Below are 23,958 nucleotides of genomic sequence, written 5' to 3'. Positions count from 1 at the left end.
ATTAGGACTGAAAAGAAACTCAGATCACCAGCAAGTTTGTTCTGTATGATTCTATGACTGGGGTGGGGAGGAAACCTATATCCATAGGCTTATATGAGGAAAAAGACTGAAGGTAACATAAATATGAAGCATAGTTGCAACCGAGCAGTGCAGGTTTTAAAAATTCTTATAGTTTTCTTTTTGTTTCCTTCTTTTTTCCCCCCAAATTTAATTTAGTAAAGCTGCATTACTTCTGTAAGAAAGAAAGAATGTAAGATAATAAAAAGCCTGGGTAAAACCCCAGAAAACTTGCAGGCAGTGTGTGGACCAGGAGCTACAGCAGAAAAATAGATACCTTGATCTCATTTTGCCAAATTCCAGCTGTAAGGTCTTGGGAAATTCCAGTGCCCCCAGTCTACAGATGACAGGCAACTGAGGTCCCAAGATATTAACACATAATTTCTTTTAAACTGTATACTCAGTACAAGTCATCTTATTGATTATTCTCCTCTCTGAACTCCCTGGCATTTTAGCTGTAATACAGTTATTACATTTTAGCTGTAATACAGTTTACTATGCATCTTCAGATTCCCAAAATATTTACTAAATGCCAGTGTCCACCATTCAGCCCAGAAGGCCCGGCCTGTGAGTGAGTGAATGAAGGCAGGCATGGAGTCCGGCCCCTTCACGTCTGCTCTCCTACTGGGCCCCCCAACGGCTCTGAGAAGGTACTGCCACTCTAACTCTCTTACTCCACACTTGAGGAAATCTAGAGGTGGAGGTGGGACTTGAATCCAGAGCTCCAGCTTCCAAGGCAGCGCTCCCAACCCCAGCAGAAGGAAGAGGGCTGGAAGCCAAGATGCCTCCAAGCTCTCCTCCTCTTCACTTCCTCTGAGCACTGGGACATTCTCTCGGGGGAGTGGCTCTGCAGATCATGACCCTTGCAAGGATCCTTACGAGGGATCCACTCTGAAATTAAAAATCCCTAAGTGAGCAAACATTGAGCTTTCCTGCTCTTTCCTTCCCAGTCCTGAAAGTGAGGCCAGGAGAGAGGAGCTTCTGCCAGGAGTTCAGCGAGTGAGTGTGCATGGAGTGTCAGCTTCTCTCCATTGCTGGGTGTTAGCTTACCCCCGACTGGCACCAGCAGGGAAAACGGAGTCAGGCGGGGCTGAGAGCAAAGCTCCTGGCTTAAACATGTGAGCTCATCTGGACCGGACAGCTGCCTAGCTCAGGCAGGGCAGAATCTGCCGCCCTACCCTGTTTCCTTGAAATCCATACAGGGACATGGTTCCAAGTAGCTGGTGCCAGGCCCTGCAAGCTCCTACTTGTAAAAATGGATTTTAAAACATGTGAGGATATATGCTGCTCCTCGTGCCTCTGGACTTCTCTAGGTGTCAGCATTAATCTCATGGGAGCCTGAAGTGACCCTGGGAAGTGGGCAGGGAAGGGGTGGTGATGACTATAATCAATTCCCTTGCTTTCACTCCAGGCCTCCCTCCACTCTATTCTCCAAAAAGCCGCCAGACTGACCTTTTAAATGTGTCATCTGATCTTGGTAATGCACTGCTTAAAGCCTTCCAGTGGCCTCCCAACTCAATGAGTTCTAGAATGCTATACAGGATCTGGCCTTTGTCTCCCCTTACCTTGCTGTGGCTACATTGGCCTTCTGGCTGTTCCCTGAATGCTCTGTGCTCCACATTTGTCCCTGTCTCATGGCCCTTGAACTTGTTGTCCTCTGTCCCTGGAATACAGTATCCTTAGATTCTCACAAGCTGGCTTCTGCACATCATGAAGGTGTCAGCTTGGGTGTGACTTCCCCAGAGGCTTTGCCTGACCACCCTGTCTTATAATACCACCCACTACTCCCATTCTCTACCTCCTTTTCTCCTAGTACCTGATACCTTATTGGATCGTTGTTTGCTGTTTTGTCTCCTCTACCATTATTTAAGCACCCAGACAGTAGAGACCTCATTTGTCTGGTTCAGTGCTTAGAACATACTTGCAACCCTGATATTTGTTAAATGTAGGAATGAATGCTCTTTTGATAGATGAGGAAACTGAGGCTCAGACAAGTGAAGAGTCTTGCCCCAGTTTACACAGCTAGCAAGGGCCAATGATGGACTCCAACTTAATACCTGTGTTCCAGCCTAGAGTGGGCAAAACTCAAGAAAGAGGGTTCTTACAGGGCCACTTAGGAGCAGACAGCCTCTCGGACAACATTCTTTTCTGTTGATGTGAAGCAACAGATCTTTCAGAGACACAGGCCTCTGGGAGATTCTGCCATCTGTTGGCTGCCGCGGTAGAGCCTCTGAAGGAGGTCAGCAATCCAGCCACTCGCCAACTGGTGAGTATCCGGGAAGGAAGGACCAGAATTTAAAGAAGCCTCTCCTGCCCACCTAGATGAACTTCTCAGACCACAGGCAGGGCCATATGGACTCATAGATTTCTTAAGGGCCACTATGGAAAATCTAAAGCTGAAACTCCAGTACTTTGGCCACCTCATGCGAAGAGTTGACTCATTGGAAAAGACTCTGATGCTGGGAGGGATTAGGGGCAGGAGGAGAAGGGGACAACAGAGGATGAGATGGCTGGATGGCATCACTGACTCGATGCACGTGGGTCTGAGTGAACTCCGGGAATTGATGATGGGCAGGGAGGCCTGGCGTGCTGCGATTCATGGGGTCGCAAAGAGTCGGACACGACTGAGCGACTAAACTGAACTGATGGAAAATCTTTGCTTCCCAGTTGGGGAAACAGGCCCAGGGATGGGGTTGACTTGCATGTGGCTGCCCTGTGGTTAGTGGTCCAGGTGGCTGGCACCATGGTTTTGCAACCCAGCTGGGATTGATTGTCTACCCACCGCAGACTGGCCAGACTGGCCCTGGGAGACAGCATGCATCACCCTCCCACACGCATCGCTTCCATGTGTTTGGCTCCCTCAGCACACTGCACTGACCCTTTCCAGATTCAGTGCTGGGGCCAGCAGAGGTGGGGGGTGTTAGGGCCAAGCTGTGGGAGATAATCACATGAGGAAATGCACTCTTCTCTTATTAGGGGTCCTCAGGGAAGGAAATGGCAGGACAAAAACAAGGATCTTGGGGGACCAATCATTCCTTACTTCCCCACTACCCCAGAAGTTGCCTTGCGGGGTCAGAAGAGACCACTGGTTTGCTCTCTATAGTGGACTTGCACTTGGCACGAGGGACCAGCTGAAACTGGCACCAATTCTACACACCAGAGTGCACCGCTGAATAGGGGGCAGGGATAAAAAAGGAACTGCGCATTTCAGCTGGGCAGCACTTCTGAGTGGGCCCCCGTCCCTACCACTGCTGACTCCAGTCCCAAGCCAGAGATTCAGGAGTTGTGATGAACATTAAAACCGATGCCCTCTTTGATCTGATCCTTCCTTTCTTGATCATGCCTAGTGGTTCAAAGAATTGCCCCCAGCGTACTGTGTCCTGGTGGTGCTGAAAGAATACCAGTAATTGTTACCAAATAGCGGATGGAGTGTGGAGACATGTTCCCTTTGCCCAGCAGGCTCCCAATTGGCACTTCATTACAGCACAGACGGGGGCGGGGGCAGGGGCAGCGTTGGCATTTCCTGTATACCCACACTCAGGCCGGCCGCTTGACCTTGTGACTGATGAGTGCTAGGTGCTCCGACTAGCCAGCATCCAATGTCCCCACCATGGCAGGGCCACCCGCCTCCTGTTTCATGAAAACGACCCCGGTTTCCTTCAGACCCTAATTGGACTGCATCTGGCCTTTTGCTCTACCACGGCCTCCCCACAGGACGCTGGCTGCGGGCCGTTCCCCCCTCCGGCCAGAACAATGCCGGGCTCTGGTCGTTGACCCCAGCCCAAGCAGGCCTGCCAACTCCATGGCTCCCAATCCTCACTCTGCACAGCAAGACTGGCTTCCCATACACACAGCTTCTCTGCAAGGAAGGTTTGGGGGCTACCCCCACACTCTGACCGACCACTTCAGGCCCATCCAAACTCCTCCCACCTCTGGGTAGAGAGGGACCAAGATGTGACCCAGAAGGACTTAATTACTCATCAGCATTTCTAGCAATGCTTCCTCCTGCTGCCTCCTGCTGGGCCTCTCTGCACGGCTGTGGGGCGTTCATTCCACTTGGACTGATACCAGTCACTGCCCCTTGCTCAACCTGACCTGAAATCACAATGCCCTGAACAAGAGTAAGTGGGGCAGCCAATGTCTCATGAAGGGAAGACTGGCAGCTAGGCTGTGAGCTCGCCATGCCCCATGTGGGGCTCGGCTAGTATTCTACATTTTCTTTTCTCTTTTCTTGGAACCGCTTCTTTCTCTCTCTTGCTGTCCTCCAGCCTCTTCACTGCCTTGGGAAAGGGGGCCTCTCATGAAACAACAATTACCACCATCGTTTATCAAGCTTGTGGCTTTCCAGGCACTATGCAGAGTTCCTTATATTCAGGGTCTCACTTCATCCTGACAACCCGCAGAAGCAAATGATTTGTCTGAGAGTCTGCAGCTTGTAGAAGCTGGAACTGAGAGTCAACCTTAGGTTCTTTGTTGCTCAAGTCCTCATGTTCTTGACCACTACATGACGTGTCTCTCTTTCACAGAAAATGTAGCATCTGCTAAACCCTGCAACAGACCCTTCTGAAATTGCCTTTGACCTTTTTTATTGGGTCCTCTCTGCACAGATCATGCACAGGCAGTTGGGACGAGATATGCAAATTAAAATCCCAACTGAAAATATCAGAGGGATCTGCCAGCACCCCTGCCACAGTTATATGTTTGCCCCCATGACGAACTGGAGTCCCACAGCCATTTCCTGTACCCCAGCTTCAAGAGCCAGCGACACGGATCGGAGTGTATCTGCCTTGCACTTCTTGGTGGCCTCTGCTTCTCCCAGTGGATTCTGCAAGGTGTTTCCTGTAGATCTTGCTGACAGTCTTTGCTGGCACGTAGCAAAATCCGCCCAGAACATCATGATCTGTTGGCCTTTGCCTGGACCGGGTTTTGTTTTTGTTTGGTCTTTAAAAAAAAAACAAAACCCTCTCCCCCCCGCCCCCCAACCCTACAACCAGGGGCGTGGGAGCGGGAGGGAGGAGGACAGAGATGAAGGTAAAAATACTGACAGAGTGAAAAATATTGAATATTCCTTCTGTTTCAAAAATAGAAACCTCTGGGGCTAGGATGGAGCTTGGCTGGGTTCAGGCTGGATTGAGGTTGGAGTTGAGATCAAGGTGGCAGGCTTCTATGCCTCACAGTACACCCTTCAGGAAGAGGTTAGGGTTCAGGTTGGGTAGAAAAGAAACTCCCTCTTATTTTAAGAACAGCTTTTCTGAGCAGCTCAAGGAGCATTTGAAATAAGCCATCCAGGGAAGATGGGGGTAGATGGTGCCCCATCACACTTGATAGGAGACCTAGATGGACCCAGAGGAGAGGTGAGTTGTTTAAGGTTACTCAGAACACTGGAGTGGGCTGGAGAATCCACACATCTATTAGATCACTATCTTAGCTGCTGTGAAACTAAACCAGCAGGGCAAGGGTGACTGAGTTTTATCTTCATGGATGTGGCATATCCCCAGTTAGTACATGTGAGGTCATTAGAGCATAGTCCCCATGGAGATGCCATCCTGGAATCATTTTTATTTATCTTGGATTAATATACAATTGGGGGGTTAAAGGCAGAAGCCTTCTTCTCAGCATTTTTAGACTCCTTCTGTAGGTAGATATGGGGCCACTCAGAGGAGGAGGCCTGACCTGGCATTAACATACAGTGCTCCCATAATGACTTTAACCACTGAAATTATCCCAGGTTTATTGACATTCCTGGAAATAAACTCTTTACTGGACTGTCAGCCTGAAAAATAGTATGTTACTACAAAAAAATAAGATAACGGCTCATAAAGAAAACAGATTGGTGAGGGTGACTCAAATTGTGCAGTTGATGGACTGGGTGGGTGACTTAGGAGCCAGTTCCATCCAAGCTGCAGTCCCCAGTTTTGGCAACTGCAAATCAGACAGATAACTGGTTAACAAGGACTTTTACAACAACGCCAGAAGAGTCACCTAAAGCATCCTAATTACTTACGCAGGTTTGATCAACTCTTCAGAAGTATGATTATAGACCCAGTAAACAGGGAGAGCATGACGTCCTGGCCCATTACCAATGGATAGAGTAGAACTCAGAGGAAATGAATGAATTAGAGATATAAGGTGATGGAAAAATAACCTTAGCCCTTTAAGTTGTGAGGGGCCCTATAAGACATGCAGGACCCTTTATTATAATAATCCAAGCCCTTTATTTTTCAGAATAAAAAACTAGTACTGTCAGAGAAGAAAGTGATTCCTCAAACTCACAGAGCACATGTGTGGAAGAACCAGAAAGAGAATCCATCTCCCAACTCCTGGCCCAGGGCTCTTTCTACTACTTGATACTTTCTATGTAATAAGACTCCCCACCCCCCACCCCCACCCCCCACCCCCCACCCCCGGCCCAAATTTCTTTACTTCCATACCAAAAAAGAACAGTTAGTAGAATAAGTGGAGTTCTTTATTTGTGTGTGCTCAGTCACCAAGTCATGTCTGACTTTTGGTGACCCTATGGATTGTAGCCCACCAGGCTCCTCTGTCCATGTTGTAGTGGGTTGCCATTTCCTTCTCTAGGGGATCTTCCTGACTCAGAGATTGAACCTGCATCTCCTACATTCGCAGGCAGATTCTTTACCAAAGTAGATCTATCAGGAAGAGCATACAGAGTGGGGAGGGTGAGGTCTCTCTTGACTTTGTACACTGATCAGCAGCCCCTGGGAAATCTGCATTCATCCTCCACTAACTCGATTGGGGAGCTCAAGGCCCCAAGTGAGGCAGAGAAGGAGACTTGGAATCATGTTATAGTTGGAGAAAAACCATCAAAATCTAGGCAAATTCTTATCTTGGAGACTATGTAGGGCACATGACCATGCTCTTCAGATATCTTGTTTTGTGTAAACCCAAAATGTCAGCTAGTTGGAGGAAGCCACAGAGAGGCAGTGTAAAAGAGAATTTTAGAACAGTCAAGAAATGGCTCAACATGGAACCTAGGTCAGCGATGTTACATAGTTGCCAGACTAACCCTGACGTGATAGGATGAGTGACTGTGAAGGTCCCACCAATCTAGAGTCTGTGGCCTAAGAAATATGTCTGTCCCCCTACACTGCAGTCACACACGTGCTTCTGGAAGGGAGTTATGAACCAGTGGTGGAAAACAGCAGCTCCAGAGTCAGGCTGCCTGGACCGGCATGCTTTGTCCACCACATCCTATTCATTCTCTACAAGCCTTAGTTTCTACAAGATGAGGGTAATGATAGCACTTACTTTACCGAGTCTTAATGAAGCTCAAATGGAATAATCCAAATATTGAGCATAAATGTGCCTAGCAAGTGCTTGATGGATGATGGCATTTATTATAATTTATGACTTATAATTAGTGTTGTAATTGATGACAACAGTATTCTTATCAATAGGGAAAGCTGTGCGCAGCCTCCAATGACCATTCTGCTTTTTTTTATGGCAGTGTCTGGCAAACATGTTCATCTCTGAGACTCCTATTACTTATTCTCCAAAAGCACTGGCATATCAAGGAAAACGTGTCCCTGTTTGTTCCATGTCATTCCAGGTGTCAATATCTGTGGGTATAGGGGATGTGCTCCAGAGACTATCTCAGCCAACATTTTAGTATGAGTTGCCCATGGACAGATTGAGTAGGAAGTTCTGGTTGTCATGTCATGACTGCAAAGCCCTGGCCACCCTCAGATGTACAGCAGAGGGAGTGGGGGGAGGTCACTTTACGGGGGTACTCGTGGTCACCCAGCATCCAGCAGCAGGGCTGGCTGTGATCCAGCACATGCACTGTTTATTGGGCCAGGCCTCTTTTGGAGAATACAGATGCTCCATCAGGAGAGGTGCGTTCTGGGTGGTCCACAGAACCACTAAACATGACTGGTCTGGTCTGGTGTAGGGAGCCATTCTGGCAGCTGGATAGGGACCTGAAGAAGATCTGGAAAGTGCCTGTGGGCTTCTCTGTGTTTCTAACACTCATCAGTCCCACTTGTTCCACAGGCAACTCTTCTGGGAGGGAATGAGCCTGTGTGTCAGGAAGTGATGGGTGTGGGGGAAGTGGAGGACTTGGGTTTATTTGGAAAATTTTATGCCAGGTGGCTTCCATCTTTATTATTTTTTTACCCTCACAAATGTGCTATTCACCTTTCTTCAGAATGAGAAAACTGAGGTTTGGAGAATTATGTACTGGCCCAGCTTGGAAGAGTTGGGCTGGGTTCAGAAATCCTTTCTCCAGGACACCCATATGCTTAAATACAGTTAAGTGTAAGGTTACCAAGCTAGGACTGGGGGCGGAGTGGTCAGGGGACCAAGGACCTGTGCACAGAGAAGTAGCATCATTGTCTATAGGCCCAGTTTGTGGACAGTCCTGAGAAGTCCTGCATTCAAGCTTCTGTCACCCAGAGAACCTGACATTTGCTGGGGTTGGAATGAGCTAATGGGGACTCCTCTGCTTCTTTCCAGCCAGGTCTTCATGGTCCCTTAGCCATGGGACCTCTGACACTTCAGGCTCAGTTTGACCTCTGTGCCCTTGCTCATACAGTCCCCCTGCCTGGAACACCCTTCTTCTTCTCTTTCCATTATCAAAACCAAACATTCTTCTTGGTCAGCTCCTGGCAGAGGAACTGACTTTGCAAAGTTACAGCCAGTTATAGGGGTGGAATGGCTGTACAGCAGAGGAAGGTTAGTGGGAGCGAGGACTAGATGCAAGCACCTATACACCCAGAAACTATCTACTGAGCACCTACTATGTTGCAGGCATGGTGTGAGGTGTTGGGGGTAGAATGGTGAGCCAAACAGGGCATGGTCCCAGCAGGGTTTAGTGAGGTGGGGGAGGAAGGAGTGGAAAGACACATTATTCAAATGAATGCACAAACATGTACTCAGAAACCAGGGACTATGATAAGCCTAACAGGAGTCCTGTTTTGGTCTGATGTTGGGGGAGGGGTCAGGGAAAGCTTTCTCCAAGACTGTGCCCTTTGAGTTGAAACATAGTTGAAATATAACAGATGGATAGGAGTTTCAGATAAAGGGAAGCAGAAGGTCTTATGCAAAGGGAATGACACTACCTGAGGCCTTGCAGCTAAGCAGGGTTAGACCAGGGCTATCGATAAGGTATCCAGAAAAGTTTGCTTGTTCCTCCTTCCTACTTTTCCTAGTTCTCAAACCAGTGCACCTGTCCCCCAGACCACAAGGCTTTAGGAAGTTAACTCTGTTTGGGGAAGTTAACTCCACTTCAGCATCTTGTCTTATATCTAAGTCCTTCTCTGATAATTCAGCCTTAAGGATTTTCATGTTCTCTGAATTTCTGATGCGTTTGACTTCCTGGGTGAATATCCAGATTTGTACAATATCAGGTTGTAGGAAGGTGGCTGAGGTTTTCTGTCAGGTGTATGTGGACTGAATTCCTAGCCATATGACCTCTGAAAAATTTCTTATCTCTCCTGAGCCATGTTTTCTTTATTGACCCAGTAGAAATCATACTGTATATCTTGCAAGTTAGTTTCAAGGATTAGATATAACATTTGATTTCCTATGTGTTTCCACCTGGGACACAAAGCCTGGCAAGTTGTAGTCACTCAAGAAATACTTATTGAATGAACAAGAGGCTCAAGCACTGTTCAAAGGGTAGGTGCTCTTATTCTTTACCGCTGACACCCCTGCCAATCACAGTGTTAGGCCAGGGCAGGTTGTTCAAAAATACCAAGGATGGACTGTAATTCTGCTCTTACCCACTTTGACCAAAGAGGGCAGCAGTTAGCATTCTCTACTTATTTTTCTTAAAACTGAGACTGGCCTCCTTAAAAGGCACTTAGATCTTATCTCTAGCCATTTTTCCATGCACTCAGCATTAGCTGTCCCTGATCTCTGTCTTGGAGCGTGAAGAGGTATAGCCAAGTCCTTCTCACACCTGTTTTGGTCTGAGGGTCTTCCCCCTGGGTTCTGGGGTGAGCTGAGGGTACGGGGAAAAGATTCTGAGTGAACTGGGGCAAGGGAACACCTGCTTTCGTTGCAACCCTCCAAGCTGTGTCCATTTGGTGTCCACAGTCTTTCCGGCTGAAGTTTGGGAAGCTGAAGAGAGGAGGGAGAAGCCTTCACTGTTTTACGAGCTACTCAATGAGTAAGGTATAAAAGCACCAGGGTCTTCTCGGCATCTGTGCTGTATAGTCCCCAGAGATGTCAGCGCTGTTTGTTGCAACCACAACAAAGTCTTCTACCAGCCTCTGATGCATTTTGGGGGCAGATTCGCTGTCTGCAAAGAGCCATCTGCAGGTCTGGTGTGCAAACAAGGGCAGTCAGTCCCTTGGCTTTCTTGCTCCAGGACCCATCCTGGAGTTGCCCAGTTCTCCTAGCAAACACATCCCAATTAGCAAGAAAGTAAGATAAATACTGTAGACAACTCCTGAGATGTTGCCAGCTGTTCTGGTCTCACGAAGTGACCTGACCTGAGAGCTCCAAGTTCTGAGAACCATGCGTCGGCACGGTATTTTTCTGGGCATTGCTTCAAAGGGGCCATAGTTTAAGACCAGGCTGCTATTCTGGTAGCCTCTTGTGTGGGATAAAGTTTCCCATGGGCCCCTGGGGAGGGCTGGAGTACTTGGCGGGTGGGGGGTGTTCTGAGCACCCCTCACCCATGTGCCTGCATGACAGTGAGCAGGTCAGCACCTCTGAACTGAGTGGGATAGAACATTCGAGAGGCTGGTATGCACTCTGCACTCTGGGACACACTGGTGCTGAGCCTGATAAAACACCCTGGAAAACTCCCGGAAGAGGCTGAGGGGCTGGAGAGGAGGGTGTGGGGCATACAGATTCATTAAATCTTAACTTTGAAGATCACAGATAGGATGTGAACTGAAAAGGGCTCACTGGTTGAGTCTGATGCTTAGTGGGGCAAGCAAGGCTTGGTCTTTCTAGGTCTTTCTTGAGGCTCTGGCACCTACTCATTTAGGCCCATGTTATCATGAGGTCTGCTGGCAGGACCAAGTGATAAGTCTTCATCACTGCCCTGAAAGACTGAAATCCCATCTGAGAAATGACATTGCCATGTATTGGAACAAGGCTCCCTCCCCAACAAGCCAAGCATCCCTGCCTACCTCTTGGATTTCGCTGTCCCCTGCCCCTTGTCTCAACTCTGCTTCCTGTCACTCTAATGGGCTAGGCTCTCCTGCCTCCAGGCCTTTGCCTCTGGTTCCACCTCTACCTGAAGACCTTTTCCTTTTCTTTCTCTTGGCTGACTTGTGGTGATTTCTTAGATCCCAGCTCAAGCAGGATGCCTTCCCCAGACATATCCATAGCACCACCAGGGCTAGATTCAGGGCTGACTCACTTGGGGAGTGAGGACCATCTTCATGAGTCAACTACCTCAAAGTGTTCACCAAGCATGATTAGAATCGCTGAGGCTCTTGCTGTGCAAAGCATGGTCAGGACGGGACTGTCAGCACCCCAAGCATGGAAAGTATGCCTCGCTTGGCCGGGTGTGTCTGCTGCACGCCCCCATGGCTCTCTGACTAGGACCACCTGGCTTCTCTTCTCACAAGATAGAAGTAAGCTTCTGTGACATAGGGGCTTCCTCTACCTGCTGACTGCAGACCCTAAGGCACAGCACAGGACCTGAGGCATGTAGTCCCTCAAATACATCTGAATGAATAGCATGAGTGAATGAATTAATTCCAATCACTCATGATAAAGGAAGAGGAGGAAGAGGAGGGAGAAGGGGGACAAAGGAGGAGGGGTGGGTACCACTGACCTCCGTTAGGATGCCAGGCCCTGGGTTTGTCATCTGTGGGTGGAGTTAGGGTGCTGACCCTCTCTAGAGACGTGTTAACCAGTGTCTCCTGTATCAGGACCCCGTGACTCACCTCTTCAGCCGTGAATCTTCAGTCTCATTCTGGCTTCTCGGATCACACTTTTCCCTGCACCCCTCTTCTTGTCTGGGTGACCCTTAGGAGTTGGGACTCTGGACCCCCCACTTCAACAGCCTGAACACAAAACCATCCCTGTCTCCCTTTATTGTATTACCTTTGATTCCCTCCTGCAGTGTCATCCATTCCTTCATTCAACAAACATTCTTGGGGGACCCCTGCCACATTCTAGGCACTGTACTCGGTTCTAGAGCCCCAGATGCAGCCCCCACTGTTTAATAACACAGGCCACTGAGCACCAGAAACTGATTATTAGGAAATCTGTGTGGGAAGAAAAGAAGCTGAGCAGAAGACAAGAGGGACTGGTGTGGCCTGGGATGGACAGAAAGCTTCCAGGAGGAGGTGGCATTTCAGCTGGGTGAGTTGTGCAGGAAGAAAGATTGTGTGGACAGATGCCCAGGGAGAAAGTCATCCTCACAGAGACAAGGGGCATTACAGGACAGGCCAGTGTAGTGGGGCAAATGCAATGTGGGGTGATGGAGGCTGTGGAGGGCAGGTCTTGAGGTAGGGTCCCAGCTCTGGAAGCAGTATATACATTGTTGAGCTCCTCAAAACAATCCTGTCAATGATGGGAAACCAGGGAGCCTTAGGATGGGATTGTTGCTGCTATTTGTTCTTGGGAGAATGAGGGGGGGGCTGTGGGTGAAGGATCAACCTTTCCCACTTTCCGTGCTTTGGGATATTGATACTCCTTTCCTGATTGCACTCTCAGAGCAAAAGCCTCTGTGACTCTAATTGTGCTTGGTGAGGACTTTAGGGCAGCTGCCTTACTGGTCTCCTAGAAAACCCAGATCACACAAACACCATCTCCCTTCAGAGCTGGCCATCAGGCTCCAGGTGAGCCAGCCCTGAATTCAAGGACCAGCCAGTCCTGGGACTTTGCTTTTCCTGGGCCAAATGATCCTTATCTTTCCCCCAAGGTGGCCGTGGCCACTAGAAGAAACTGAGAGTAGCTGACTTTACAAGTAGTTGGATTGGAAATGACATGTATTGATACCACGTCTAGGCACGTGCCCAGCTAGTGATTCTTAAATTTTGCCTTTTAGAAGTTTAAAATTGAGGTCACCATTTGAAACATGAAAGCAGGAGTGAGATGCAGATTTTGTTTGTGTTCCCTTTTCAGTAACTTCTAAATTCCAGGCAACCTGACCTTTCTGGGACTGTGTTCCTTTCCTCCCTCCTCTGGCCCCTTCATCTCACATACAACAGACGTCAGCAGGGGCCCCTTTGTGTTTCCTGGCCTGCTCATGCAGAAATGCAGTGCTTACAAGGTGAGGAGAGCTAGGACCCTGCCAGCCCCCTTTGCCCCTTGCCAAGAGTCCCAGGACAGGGCATCCACAGGACAGCCTTGCCTGGGGTGGGGGGCAGACCTCAGAACACAGGCAGGCACTGAGAAACAAGAGTCTGTGCAGAAAGAGGTTTTAATATCCTCTGGGTTTTAATAGCTTTCCCTGAGATGGAAACTTGGGTTGAAATGATTTGCAGCCCTCCAGATTTTTCTGTGTGTGTGTGTGTGTGTGTGTGTGTGTGTGTGTATTCAGGTTTATTTTTAGCTGCAGGGGTTTATTTCTTGCCAAAAAAAAAAAAAAACAAACCCTGCTTAAATAAAACCAAGATTAATATTTTTACTTAAAGGAAAGAGTTAGTCAGGACAGGCTTTGAACTGGAGACTCCCTATCTTGATTGGGAGTGCATCTGAACAGTCTGGCCTTGGCTTTGACATCAACAAAAAGGGCCTTTGAAATAGACAGACAGAAGTGCCCTCGAGGGGCCAGGACAGGATGCAGGAAAAGCCTATTTGTGAGACTTCTCTGAGGAGCATTCTTTTCCACATAGCCTGCCCTGCCTGCCCGCACCCCTCAAGTTCTCAGGGCCTTCTTCCCGGAAAGTTGGGACTCTGCTCACTCCCAGCTGTTTTTCTTAGGCTCTCCCCACCAAGTCTGGTCCAGGTTTCTATTATACTTCCTCTGGATTCAGATAAAGCAAACTGAGTCTCTTCACCAGGAAATGAGCTAAGACCCAAATCAGATGCCACCTCTACGGAGCTCCTGACGCCCTTCCCTGGGACAGGCTTTGCCCCTCTTTGGGGCATACTGGCTGTGTTTGCCAGGTTTGAATACCATTCACTTGTTTCCTGTCTTTCGTATTTCACAGTAACTCGGTTCCAAGTTCCTCCAGGGCTTCATTTATCTCCAGATCCCTGTGAACTTAGTACCATAAACTATTACTGGACAGATGTTTATCTGACCCTGTGAACTGGGGCCTGCCATTAGCCCCTTTTGATAGCATACGTCTCCGAAAGACTTGGTCATTTGCCAGAACTTGCTCAGAGGAGCTTTGTTTTTTTCAAATTGTCCTCCATGTGGGTGGCACTTTTAGCTTCATGTGCTCAGCAAATACATATTGGGGGCCTGCTATCTGCCAGGCTCTCTTCTGGTTGCTTGGGCTACAGTAGTTATAGAACAAAGACCCTGCTTGCTCATGAGGCTTACATTCTAGTGGGGAGAGACAATCAATGAACACACAAGGTCTCTATAATGCGGCAGATGGGGGCTGGTGTGCTGAGCACCGTAAGGCTGGCCGGCAGATATAGGGAATGCCTGGGGGAGGGATGTAGGGGGTCAGGGGAGGCCAGGAGGGGGTGAAGGAGGGGGTCATGTGGCTACTGAAGGAAAAGTGCTCCAGCAGTGGCGCTGCAAAGGCAAAGGCCTGGGAACGGTGGCTTGTTTGGCATGAAGGAAAGTAGGAAGGAGGTGGTGTGCTGGTGTGGAGACAGTTGCCACTTCCTGAGATGGGGAAGCAGATGGGAGGCCGAGGTGTGGGTGAGGGCTGTTAGGGCTCAGCTTTGGATGGGATGAATTTGAGATGTTGTCTTAGACTTCCAGGTATATTGGATAAATAAGTCAAAGGTCATGGGAGTTCTGGGTTGGAGGATGCAAAAGTGTGGGAGCTGTCAGCTGTACAGCTGGTATGAATAGCACAGGCTGCATGTGAGTAAGAGGAGGGTGAAGAACCCTCTGCTGATTGGACTGAGTACCATGGAGGTCATGGGTGAGAGCAGTTTTGGTAGAGTTGGGGAGGGCCATGAGGTCATCATAAGAACCTTTTGAGCTTGGTAATCATGACACCAATGTATAAGGTTGGATAGGAAGCGTCCTGCCCCAGGTCACACAGAGATAGGGCAACAACTTCATCCAGGTGCCATGTGCTCTGCGCACGTTCATTCCCGTGTATCATGGTCACTTCCATAGGGCTTTCCTGATCTGACCTTTCAGCTTCTGAGTTTTTCCAGAGGAGCTTTTGGAGTTTGGGGTGGCCATGACAAACAGACTGGGAACCAGAAGGATTCAGGTAGGGTGGATCCCATACGCTGCTTCCTCCCACCCTTAATTCCTAAGGCCCTTTCCTCAAACATGAACATCATCAAAGTGTCATCAAAGTGTCCCCGAAGAGGCAGCAGATAATTGAAGAGGTGCTTGAAAAGGCCACGGGAGGTGGATGCTAAAGACCCTCAGTAAATGAGGAAAGGCTGAATTATAGGAATCTTTTGGGTCCCTGGTTGTCTCCCTCTGGTTAGTACATCTGAGAATCTACAAGCCCTCACCACCAGCAACACGGCCACAAATCATCTGTTTAGCTTCAGGGTTACAAAGTGCCTCTTTACATGTGCATTGCCTCACCTAATTAATCACTCTGATTAACCTCAGGCTCATAGTGTTGTGAGAAACCTCATGGATCAGTAGGTTTTGTGGTTTTTAAGTTTGTTTTTTTTTTTTTCTTTTTCCCTGAAAGCCTTGCTGGGGAGCACAGGGTGCTTAACAGATGATACTCTGTTATACTGCTGATGGTGATTACTTATGGATTCCTGTTAATAATCAGAGGACACGTGTGTCAGTGATTGGAAAGGAAGTGGGTAGTCAGAGGATGTGGGGGTCAGAGGGGATTATAAAGGGGTTGCTCCTCCTAGAGACAGTCTTCTCTGATTCTTAGCAGCACTGACAGTGGGGGGGTGGGGAGGAGTTGCAGAAAAAGTACGAACTCTTTTGCAGTCAGTACAAATCTAATGGAAAAGATTGGAGCCAGTCTGCTTTCTTGGGGGCCTACCAAGTTTTTCCCCCACTGGGACGCAAAACTGTTTTCAGGGTATCTGATTTTCTTTTCCATAGTTGGAAGATGGGGACCATAATAGTCACCTCATAGGGTTGCCTTGAGGATAGAGTGAGATAACATGCACACACTGCTTGGCACATCAGAGGGCTTCCATGCGTGGTAGTTGTCACCAATGCATTCTAGTTCCTTCCCTCTTCCCTAGACTTACTGATGTGATGCAAAGAAAGGCAAGGAACTGACAGTTCATTAGTGGAAAGGCAGCTGGGGAAGTGAGAGAGCCTGATGCTGCCCTACTTGCAGAGGCTGAAATGCAGGCTCTCCATGATGCATAGGAAGTGAGAACTGCTTGGTGGCTGAGACAGGTGGGCTATAGAATCTCTTGCTTACTGCCTTTATTGTGAGTACTCTGACCTCAGAAAGGACTTTTCCTCTGTCACCCTGTTGAGAATGACAACTGGCGAATAAACATCAGGTGACCATTAGACAAGCTGGATTGCAGACATCCCCCCTTCCTGATTTCTAGAGTGCTTCCATGGGAGTGGGCATCATTTTAAAACTCCTAGACCCCTCTCTTCCTTTAAGTCCAGACCCAAGAGATGGGTGATCCCAGGGTCCATGCTTTTGTACCTACCTACATCCTGCCTGCTGCTGTCAGGACAGCCCTTCTCTGGGGTTGACATTAATAGTGATTTCTGCTTTTGCAGAAGTTCATTCTGTCTTCTGGCCAGATGTGGCTTAGTTATTCTTGCTGTTGTCCTAAAGACTGTACATTAAGCCAGCAAAAGGGCCTTTGAGAGACAGGTATGGGGCAGAGTGTATATGTGTGTCAGAGGTACTTTGTGTGTGTGTGTCAGAGGTAGTATCTCACCCACTAGACTGCGACATGGCTTAATCAACTCCTACATCATGGAGAGGCTCTGTACTGCTCTCGACAGGATACTAAAAGATAGGCAGAATCTAAGGTCTTCCCTTGGTATATATTAATTCAGGTAAGGGATCCTTGCTCTTAAACTTAGCCAAATTCCAAACAGTTTGGAGCAGAAAGGTCTGGATTTGATTGAAGATGGTTGGATAGGAGGTGGAAGGAAGAGGACAGGAGGTAGGGCCAGCTCATGGCCCCTTTCTGAATCTCTGAATATGCTGACGAACAGCAGATGTGCACTTTCGGGACACACCAGCAAGCTGCATTGGAAGCAGAACCCTGTTGGCATCAAAATTGGTTTTCGTTTAAAATTTATGCTGCTTGTGGTCTATATTACCATGGATGGGTGGGAGCAGGAAGCATACAATTATTTCTGGAAGGGATGTGCCTTGTTTTGCTTGTTTTTGTAAGCGCTTATTATTCCTCCCCCAATAAATAAAAAAATTATTTAAAGGAAATAAAGAAAATTCTATAGAGATACATGTTTGTACCTGGATCCTAAGATGTATTATATATTCATGAGGGCCCCACATACATTTGGGCTTCCCCAATGGCTCAGTGGGTAAAAGAATGCACCTACAATGAAGGAGACACAAGAGACAAGAGTTCGATTCCTGGGTCAGGAAGATCCCCTGGAGCAGGAAATGGCGGCAACCCTCTCTAGTATTCTTACCTGAAAACCCCATGGTCAGAGGAGCTGGTGGGCTATAGTCCATGCGGTTGCAAAGAGACTTAGCACTCACAAGCACATACATTTAAATATCTATATGACAATGGTATAAGTACATATAGCCTGGTCAATTTCTTATCTGCTTTTAAACTATTTCTTTTGAACTCCACATACTCAGAAACCCAAGAGTATAAAAGGCCCCCAAGACTGAGATTTCAGGCTACACCTCACTCCCACCTCTCTGACTGGTGCTAGCCATGAAATTTTAATGTTGTCTTCCTGCTAGAAGGTTCTTGCTGGAGGTGGAAAACGGGACTTCTATTTCTTGTTGTCACCTCCAACAGTACCCAACCCATTTTCCCGGATGCCTATCCAGTTCACACCCATGTAGCTTCAGTTGGTGGAGGATACTGGGGAGACAATGTGGGGGCTGCTGCCCAGCAGGGAGGAGAATAAAGAAGACCTGTGTCCAGCCAACCCCATCTGTGCAGCTGGCTTCCAGCCGCCACATCAAGGTGGTGGGAATGGTCAGACCTGCTGCCAACTTCAAATTTGGAAACTGTTTTCTGTTGTTGCTGAACCGTGACCTCCCTGCACCTCCCCTGTCCACTCTGGTCCCCAGGCCAGCAAATGCCTTGGGGGCATCCTGATTGCCAAACAGGAAAGTACAAAATAGCACACAATTTGAATTGCAGAGAAAAAAACCGAAGCAAATAAAGACATATTAATTCACTGACCAAATAGGCGGATTTGGTGTTGGCCAGTGATTTTACTTTGGACGGACTTTGCAGATCTATTTGTGAGAGCAGAATGTTATTTCAGTTCAGTTTAATGCAATTTTAGTTTTGTATGGAAAACACTTGGTGTGGCCTCTGTGCTGGGTCATCCCTGCCTCAGTCTTTTGGGACCAGGACCATGGGATCTTGTTTGATCCTGGCAGGTCCCTCTTGGGTTACATATGGATGATGAGATGAGATAGGCACCTGCGATAGAGTTAGTGCCCCAGGCTTAAAATCACCTGTTAAGCTTTGTTCTGACCAGTTAATGTCTGTTCCCCCACCTCTCAATGAAATTTTACAAGACTAGAGTATTTTGATGAGCTTGTCTTTCTCCTCGTCCTAAGGAGAAGCCCCAGGCCTTAGCTTACAGTGCATGTTAGAAGCCTAAAGATGCTCAGGATGGTCACATCACAGAAGTCATGGTAGTGGCAGAAATACTAATAATAGTGATGGCAAACACATAGGGTTTGGGATGAGCGACAAACTGTCCTTGGTGTTTGTACTACTTAACCTTCATAGCAACTTTACGAGATATGGTCACAGATTAGGAAACAAAGGCACAGAGAGGCGTAGTAACTTTCCTAAGGTCACACAGCATCAGGGCTGGGATTCAGACCCAGGCAGTCAGGTTCCAGAGACCAGGCTCTTAAATACTATGTCATGCTGCTCTTCACTAGTAGTAAGTACATCAGTTAGAAGCCATGTGAGGGGCACTGGGCCAAGACAGTCAGAGAGATTTAGGAAGAAGGAGCTCTGGGGATACAAGGATTTGCCTGAGGCTGTACATAATGGAGCTCAAACGTTAATGTGGCTTCCCGATTACAGAAACTTACTTTCCCCTGAACTATTCTCAGGTGAAAGATTCTAAGCTCAGACCAAGTCAGGGTAAGGAAGGAACTGGCTCCCTGTGCATGCAGAAGCTTCCAGAAGTAGCGAGCTTTATACAGGTCTGCTTATGACATGTTATGTCTAAACGAAGGCAAGCCATTTTTGAGCCAGGAAAGCGTAGATGTTACTATTTAAAGGAATCCCTTCTGCTTTTTTTCTTCCCAAGCCAATGGCTCACTCCTTCGTTTACCTTCTATATTAATGAAGCAGCAGAAGATGGGGCCAAATCAATTCAGGAAGAATCAATAGGAAAGTCCTGGCAAAGATGCCTTCTGACCAACAGTTAAGCTATTACAACCTGCCTGTGGGAGTTAATGTAGAGGAAATAGTCCCTGGGGCCTCTGGGAGGATGGCTTCCTGCCAAGGATGCTGTTTCAAAGTTGGACACAAAGGTGGAGGCAGAATCTTTAGGGAGCTTGGCCTGGGATCTCGCCAAGCTGTCTTTTTTTACAGCAGACTTGGAAACAATTACTTGCCTCTTTCACACCGAGCTGCCTTGCCTAAATTGCTAAACTTGCCAATAGGTTCCATGTTTTGCCATCCCTGGCAGCTAAGGTTTGGAGGGGCCCTTGAATCATCTGGGGCCTGACTTCATGTCTGACTAGGAGAGTAGACTCTAAGCTCATCTGGGGAGAAACAGGATAGGGTTCAGCTGGAGTAGGGGAATAGACGATGGACTGAGAAACACAGTGGGACATCCAAAATGGGGAAGGATAACAGATTTACCAGAATAGGCAGGTGTGTGTGTGTGTGTGTGTGTGTGTGTGTGTGTGTGTGTGTGAAGGGTAACCTATTTGACAAACATTTATTGAGCATCTATTCTTTTTTGGGCTAAATGCAACCTGAGGTAAAAAAGAGTGATAAGATCCTAGAACTGAAAGAGTTCAATCTGTAATTCAAACATGGCTACTATAAATGCAAAAATCCATTCCATTCTGGTTAAGGTCCTTCCCTGGTAGCTCAGACAGTAAAGAGTCTGCCTGCAATGCAGGAGACACAGGTTCGATCCTTGGGTCAGGAGGATCCCCTGGAGCAGGAAATGCAACCCACTCCAGTATTCTTGCCTGGAAAATCCCATGGATGGAGGAGCCTGACAGGCTACAGTCCATGGGGTTGCACAGAGTCAAACATGACTGAGCAGCTAACTCAATGAGAGAATCCAGCTCCCTCTGATAGAGACACTGTCTGACGCTATGATGGCATCACCTCGATCTCCCTGACTTTGTTGCTACTTCTCGTTATTAGACAATTTTTTCTTTGGCTGAGTCAATGAATGCAACTTCTTTGCAATTTCCGAGTTCAGTCTTTAAGATCTATTTGAAGACAACTGTTAGGTGGTGCTTCTTCACATACTATAGAAAAAGAAGCCTCTTATAATCTCCAAGACAATCCCTCTCTTCTCTGTGTTCTTACTGCATATAGTAAATGCCTCTCTTAAAGTCTCTGTCATACTGGATCTAATTCTTTTTATATTCATAATCAACTAATATTTACCGAGCAACTCCCTTCAACCAGATGTTGTAATAAGAAATTTCATAAGATGTTTTGTTTAATCCTCATTCCAATTCCCAATCCTCATTCCCTGACATAGGTGGTACATACTCTTTACAGATAAAAAAATTGAGGTTCAGAAAGAGGAAGTGGTTACATTTCTCTGTTTCTGTATCTGTGGAATATGGATGTTAATACTGACTTTGTAAGGCAGTTGTGAAGAGTAAAATGTACTTTTGCACATAGAAGGTATGTGATAAATGGGAGCTATTTTTTTTCTAGTAACAATCCTTCCATGGTCAGCCTATTTCATTTTGCCAATGATGATGATAATGATGATGACAGTAATAACATTTACCTAATACACACTCCGTCCAAGATATAGTGCCAAGAGGTTCACACGCATTACTTGCCTAATCGATTCAGGTAACTGGTAACATTATTATCCTGTTTTATAGAAGAAGTTGGAGGCCAGAAACAAAGGTACTTGTCCACAATCATGATAACCATAAAGAATAGGGCTGGGATGGGGAAAGTTCAGTTGGCTCCTAAGCCCCAGCTCCCAACTGCTTCTTCCTCTATCACACCCTCACTGAGCCGCCATCCGATGCCATCTAACTGCGGGGTACCAAGGGCCCTATCACAGTACCAACTGGGGCATGGAAGGAAACTGGGGTGCATCACAACTCTGTGGATGTACCAGGATGTGGCAAAACATAGGCATGCAAAGGAAGTCCCAAATGAGCAAGAGCTCAGAAAGGGGTCTGAGAGACCATGGGATTATCAGAGGTGAAATGAGGAGAGGGCAGGAAGCACTGACAGGAGAAGATTTTGGATTATGGTGAAACCATAGAGTCACTCCTCCAGGGGTGACTGCAGCCTAGAAATTTCTGGACAGAAATTATGAACATTTAGGGAAATTAGCTCCAAAGATGTCTGCTTCCCTTTTCTCCTCCACTTCTCCCTGCCCCCTACTCCCCCATCCCAGGGTTTCTTATCTGAATTCTTGCTCTTATAAACACAATCATCTATTCCAGTTGCCTCACTATTACTAAGAAAGCAATGCCAGGCACACGGGCAGGTAGATGCCTGCTCTGAGATGTGGTCTCTCATATGGTTCAGGCCTCCCTAACCTCCCTGTTTATCTTGCCTTTTTCTCCAGTGATCCGAGCCAAGGTGGTAGGGAAGAAACTGCTGAAGGAGGGGCCCTTTGGCACGATGGTCTACACCATCAAGCAGATGAAGGTGAGTGATAGCCCAATCCCAGGCTCCAGGAGGGTTTGGGGGCGGGCAGGGGGCAAGGTCTCTGTCAGAGAGTCTTGGACAGTGGAGGCAACTGGAACTGGACTTAAGAGTGTGTGTTTGCTTGGTATCTGACCCCCAGCCATAGCCCCTCTTCCTGGCAGGAGAGGGTGTAGATGAGGCAGTAGAAGGGGAAGGGTGGTGGTGGTGGTGGTGGCTGTTTCATCCCAGAGCCAGGGCAGGTGGAGTCCTTCAGAGGCAGCTGTTAAGAAGCTGGGCTCTGAAACCAGACAGCAGACAGTCCTGTTATCTAGTTACTATGAGCTATTGGCTAAGTCACTGCCCCTCCCTGGGCCTGTCTTTCTATCTATAAAATGGGGGCAGCTAGGAATGTTGACTAGATGGTCTCTATGGGTTCACCTGAGGTTTGACTTTTTAGGATTAAATAATGCCTACTTTTAAGCAGTCACTAAGATTATAACCTAGGTTTGACCTCTTAAAACTTTACATTGAACTTATATCACAGGAACCTCAAGCCAAAATAGGAACTGCACCCTTTCCCTATTTTCCTGGGTTTAACTGTCTTCTCACACCCCAGTAGTTAGCATCATCTACTAAGCATATTCATGTAACTGAGCATATTTGTGAGCACATTAGCATTAGGAAACACATTCAGGAAGCATGCCTTCAGGAAAAGCACATAGGATTCGAAACCTAGGGAGCCCGCCCCTAGTCTCAGCTCCATCCTCCACTGAGCTCACTTGCTTTAGAACTGTCCCCTTTCCTGGGCTCAGTTTTGCCATCTGTTAATGGACTCAATGGACGTGACTTTGAGTGAACTCTGGGAGATGGTAATGGACAGGGAGGCCGGGCATGCTGCGATTCACGGGGTCGCAAAGAGTCAGACACGACTGAAGTGACTGAACTGAACTGAACTGAATGACAACAAAGGTCCATCTAGTCAAGGCTATGGTTTTTCCAGTGGTCATGTATGGATGTGAGAGTTGGACTGTGAAGAAAGCTGGGAACCAAAGAATTGATGCTTTTGAACTGTGGTGTTGGAGAAGACTCTTGAGAGTCCCTTGGACTGCAAGGAGATCCAACCAGTCCATTCTGAAGGAGACCAGCCCTGGGTGTTCTTTGGAAGGAATGATGCTAAAGCTGAAACTACAGTACTTTGGCCACCTCATGCGAAAAGTTGACTCATTGGAAAAGACTCTGATGCTGGGAGAGATTGGGGGCAGGAGGAGAAGGAGACGACAGAGGATGAGATGGCTGGATGGCATCACCAACTCAATGGACATGAGTCTGAGTGAACTCCGGGAGTTGGTGATGGACAGGGAGGCCTGGCGTGCTGCGATTCATGGGGTCACAAAGTGTCGGACACGACTGAGCGACTGAACTGAACTAAACTGAATGGTGTGGGGTTGGACTTAGCACTCCTAAGAGCCCTCCTGGCTTAGGCATTTCAGGATTCTAAGTGCCCTGGGACATGGACTGTGTTGCTTCTAAGCAGGAGCTAGTTTGGGTGCTTTGGCACAGAGGACTGGGGCTCTACCCTGAACAGCTTGGCAGCTGGCCCATCATCCCTCCCCCTCACTTTTTAAGCACCTCCTTGCATGCAGCACTCTGTGCCAAGAACTCTGGAGGCCACAAGGGAGATGCGGTCCCTATGTTTAGGAACTATAGTCAGGAGTTTGAGATGGGGTGTGCCAGGTCCCAGTGGACTGCCAGCCTGGGTACAACTCAGTGCTCATATTTGCATTCCCAGCAATTAGAGTGGGACCAATAGGGACTCAGTAAATGCTTGTCCACATAATAAGGGAATGAGGGTGAGACCCACTGGCCCGAAACCCTGTACAGGAA

At 47.8% G+C, this 23,958-nt stretch overlaps 2 protein-coding genes across 2 annotated transcripts in view; one reads left to right on the top strand and one right to left on the bottom strand.

The window, feature by feature from the left end:
• SYN3 (synapsin III) overlaps positions 1 to 23,958 on the bottom strand; it is a 492,105-nt gene that overhangs the window by 303,581 nt on the left and 164,566 nt on the right. The gene's annotated exons all lie outside the window — the stretch shown is intronic.
• Positions 1 to 23,958, top strand: part of TIMP3 (TIMP metallopeptidase inhibitor 3) — a 60,215-nt gene that overhangs the window by 23,920 nt on the left and 12,337 nt on the right. The window contains exon 2 of the mRNA XM_055574740.1: positions 22,013 to 22,095. Within this exon, the coding sequence (XP_055430715.1) occupies positions 22,013 to 22,095 (83 nt within the window). The remainder of the gene's footprint in view (positions 1 to 22,012; positions 22,096 to 23,958) is intronic.

The sequence above is a fragment of the Bubalus kerabau genome, chromosome 1 (genome assembly GCF_029407905.1).
Source record: "Bubalus kerabau isolate K-KA32 ecotype Philippines breed swamp buffalo chromosome 1, PCC_UOA_SB_1v2, whole genome shotgun sequence".
In the NCBI taxonomy this organism is placed as follows: Eukaryota; Metazoa; Chordata; class Mammalia; order Artiodactyla; family Bovidae; genus Bubalus; species Bubalus kerabau.
The sequence above is the reverse complement of the archived record's forward strand: the minus strand, read 5'-3'. Positions and strand labels throughout refer to the sequence as shown.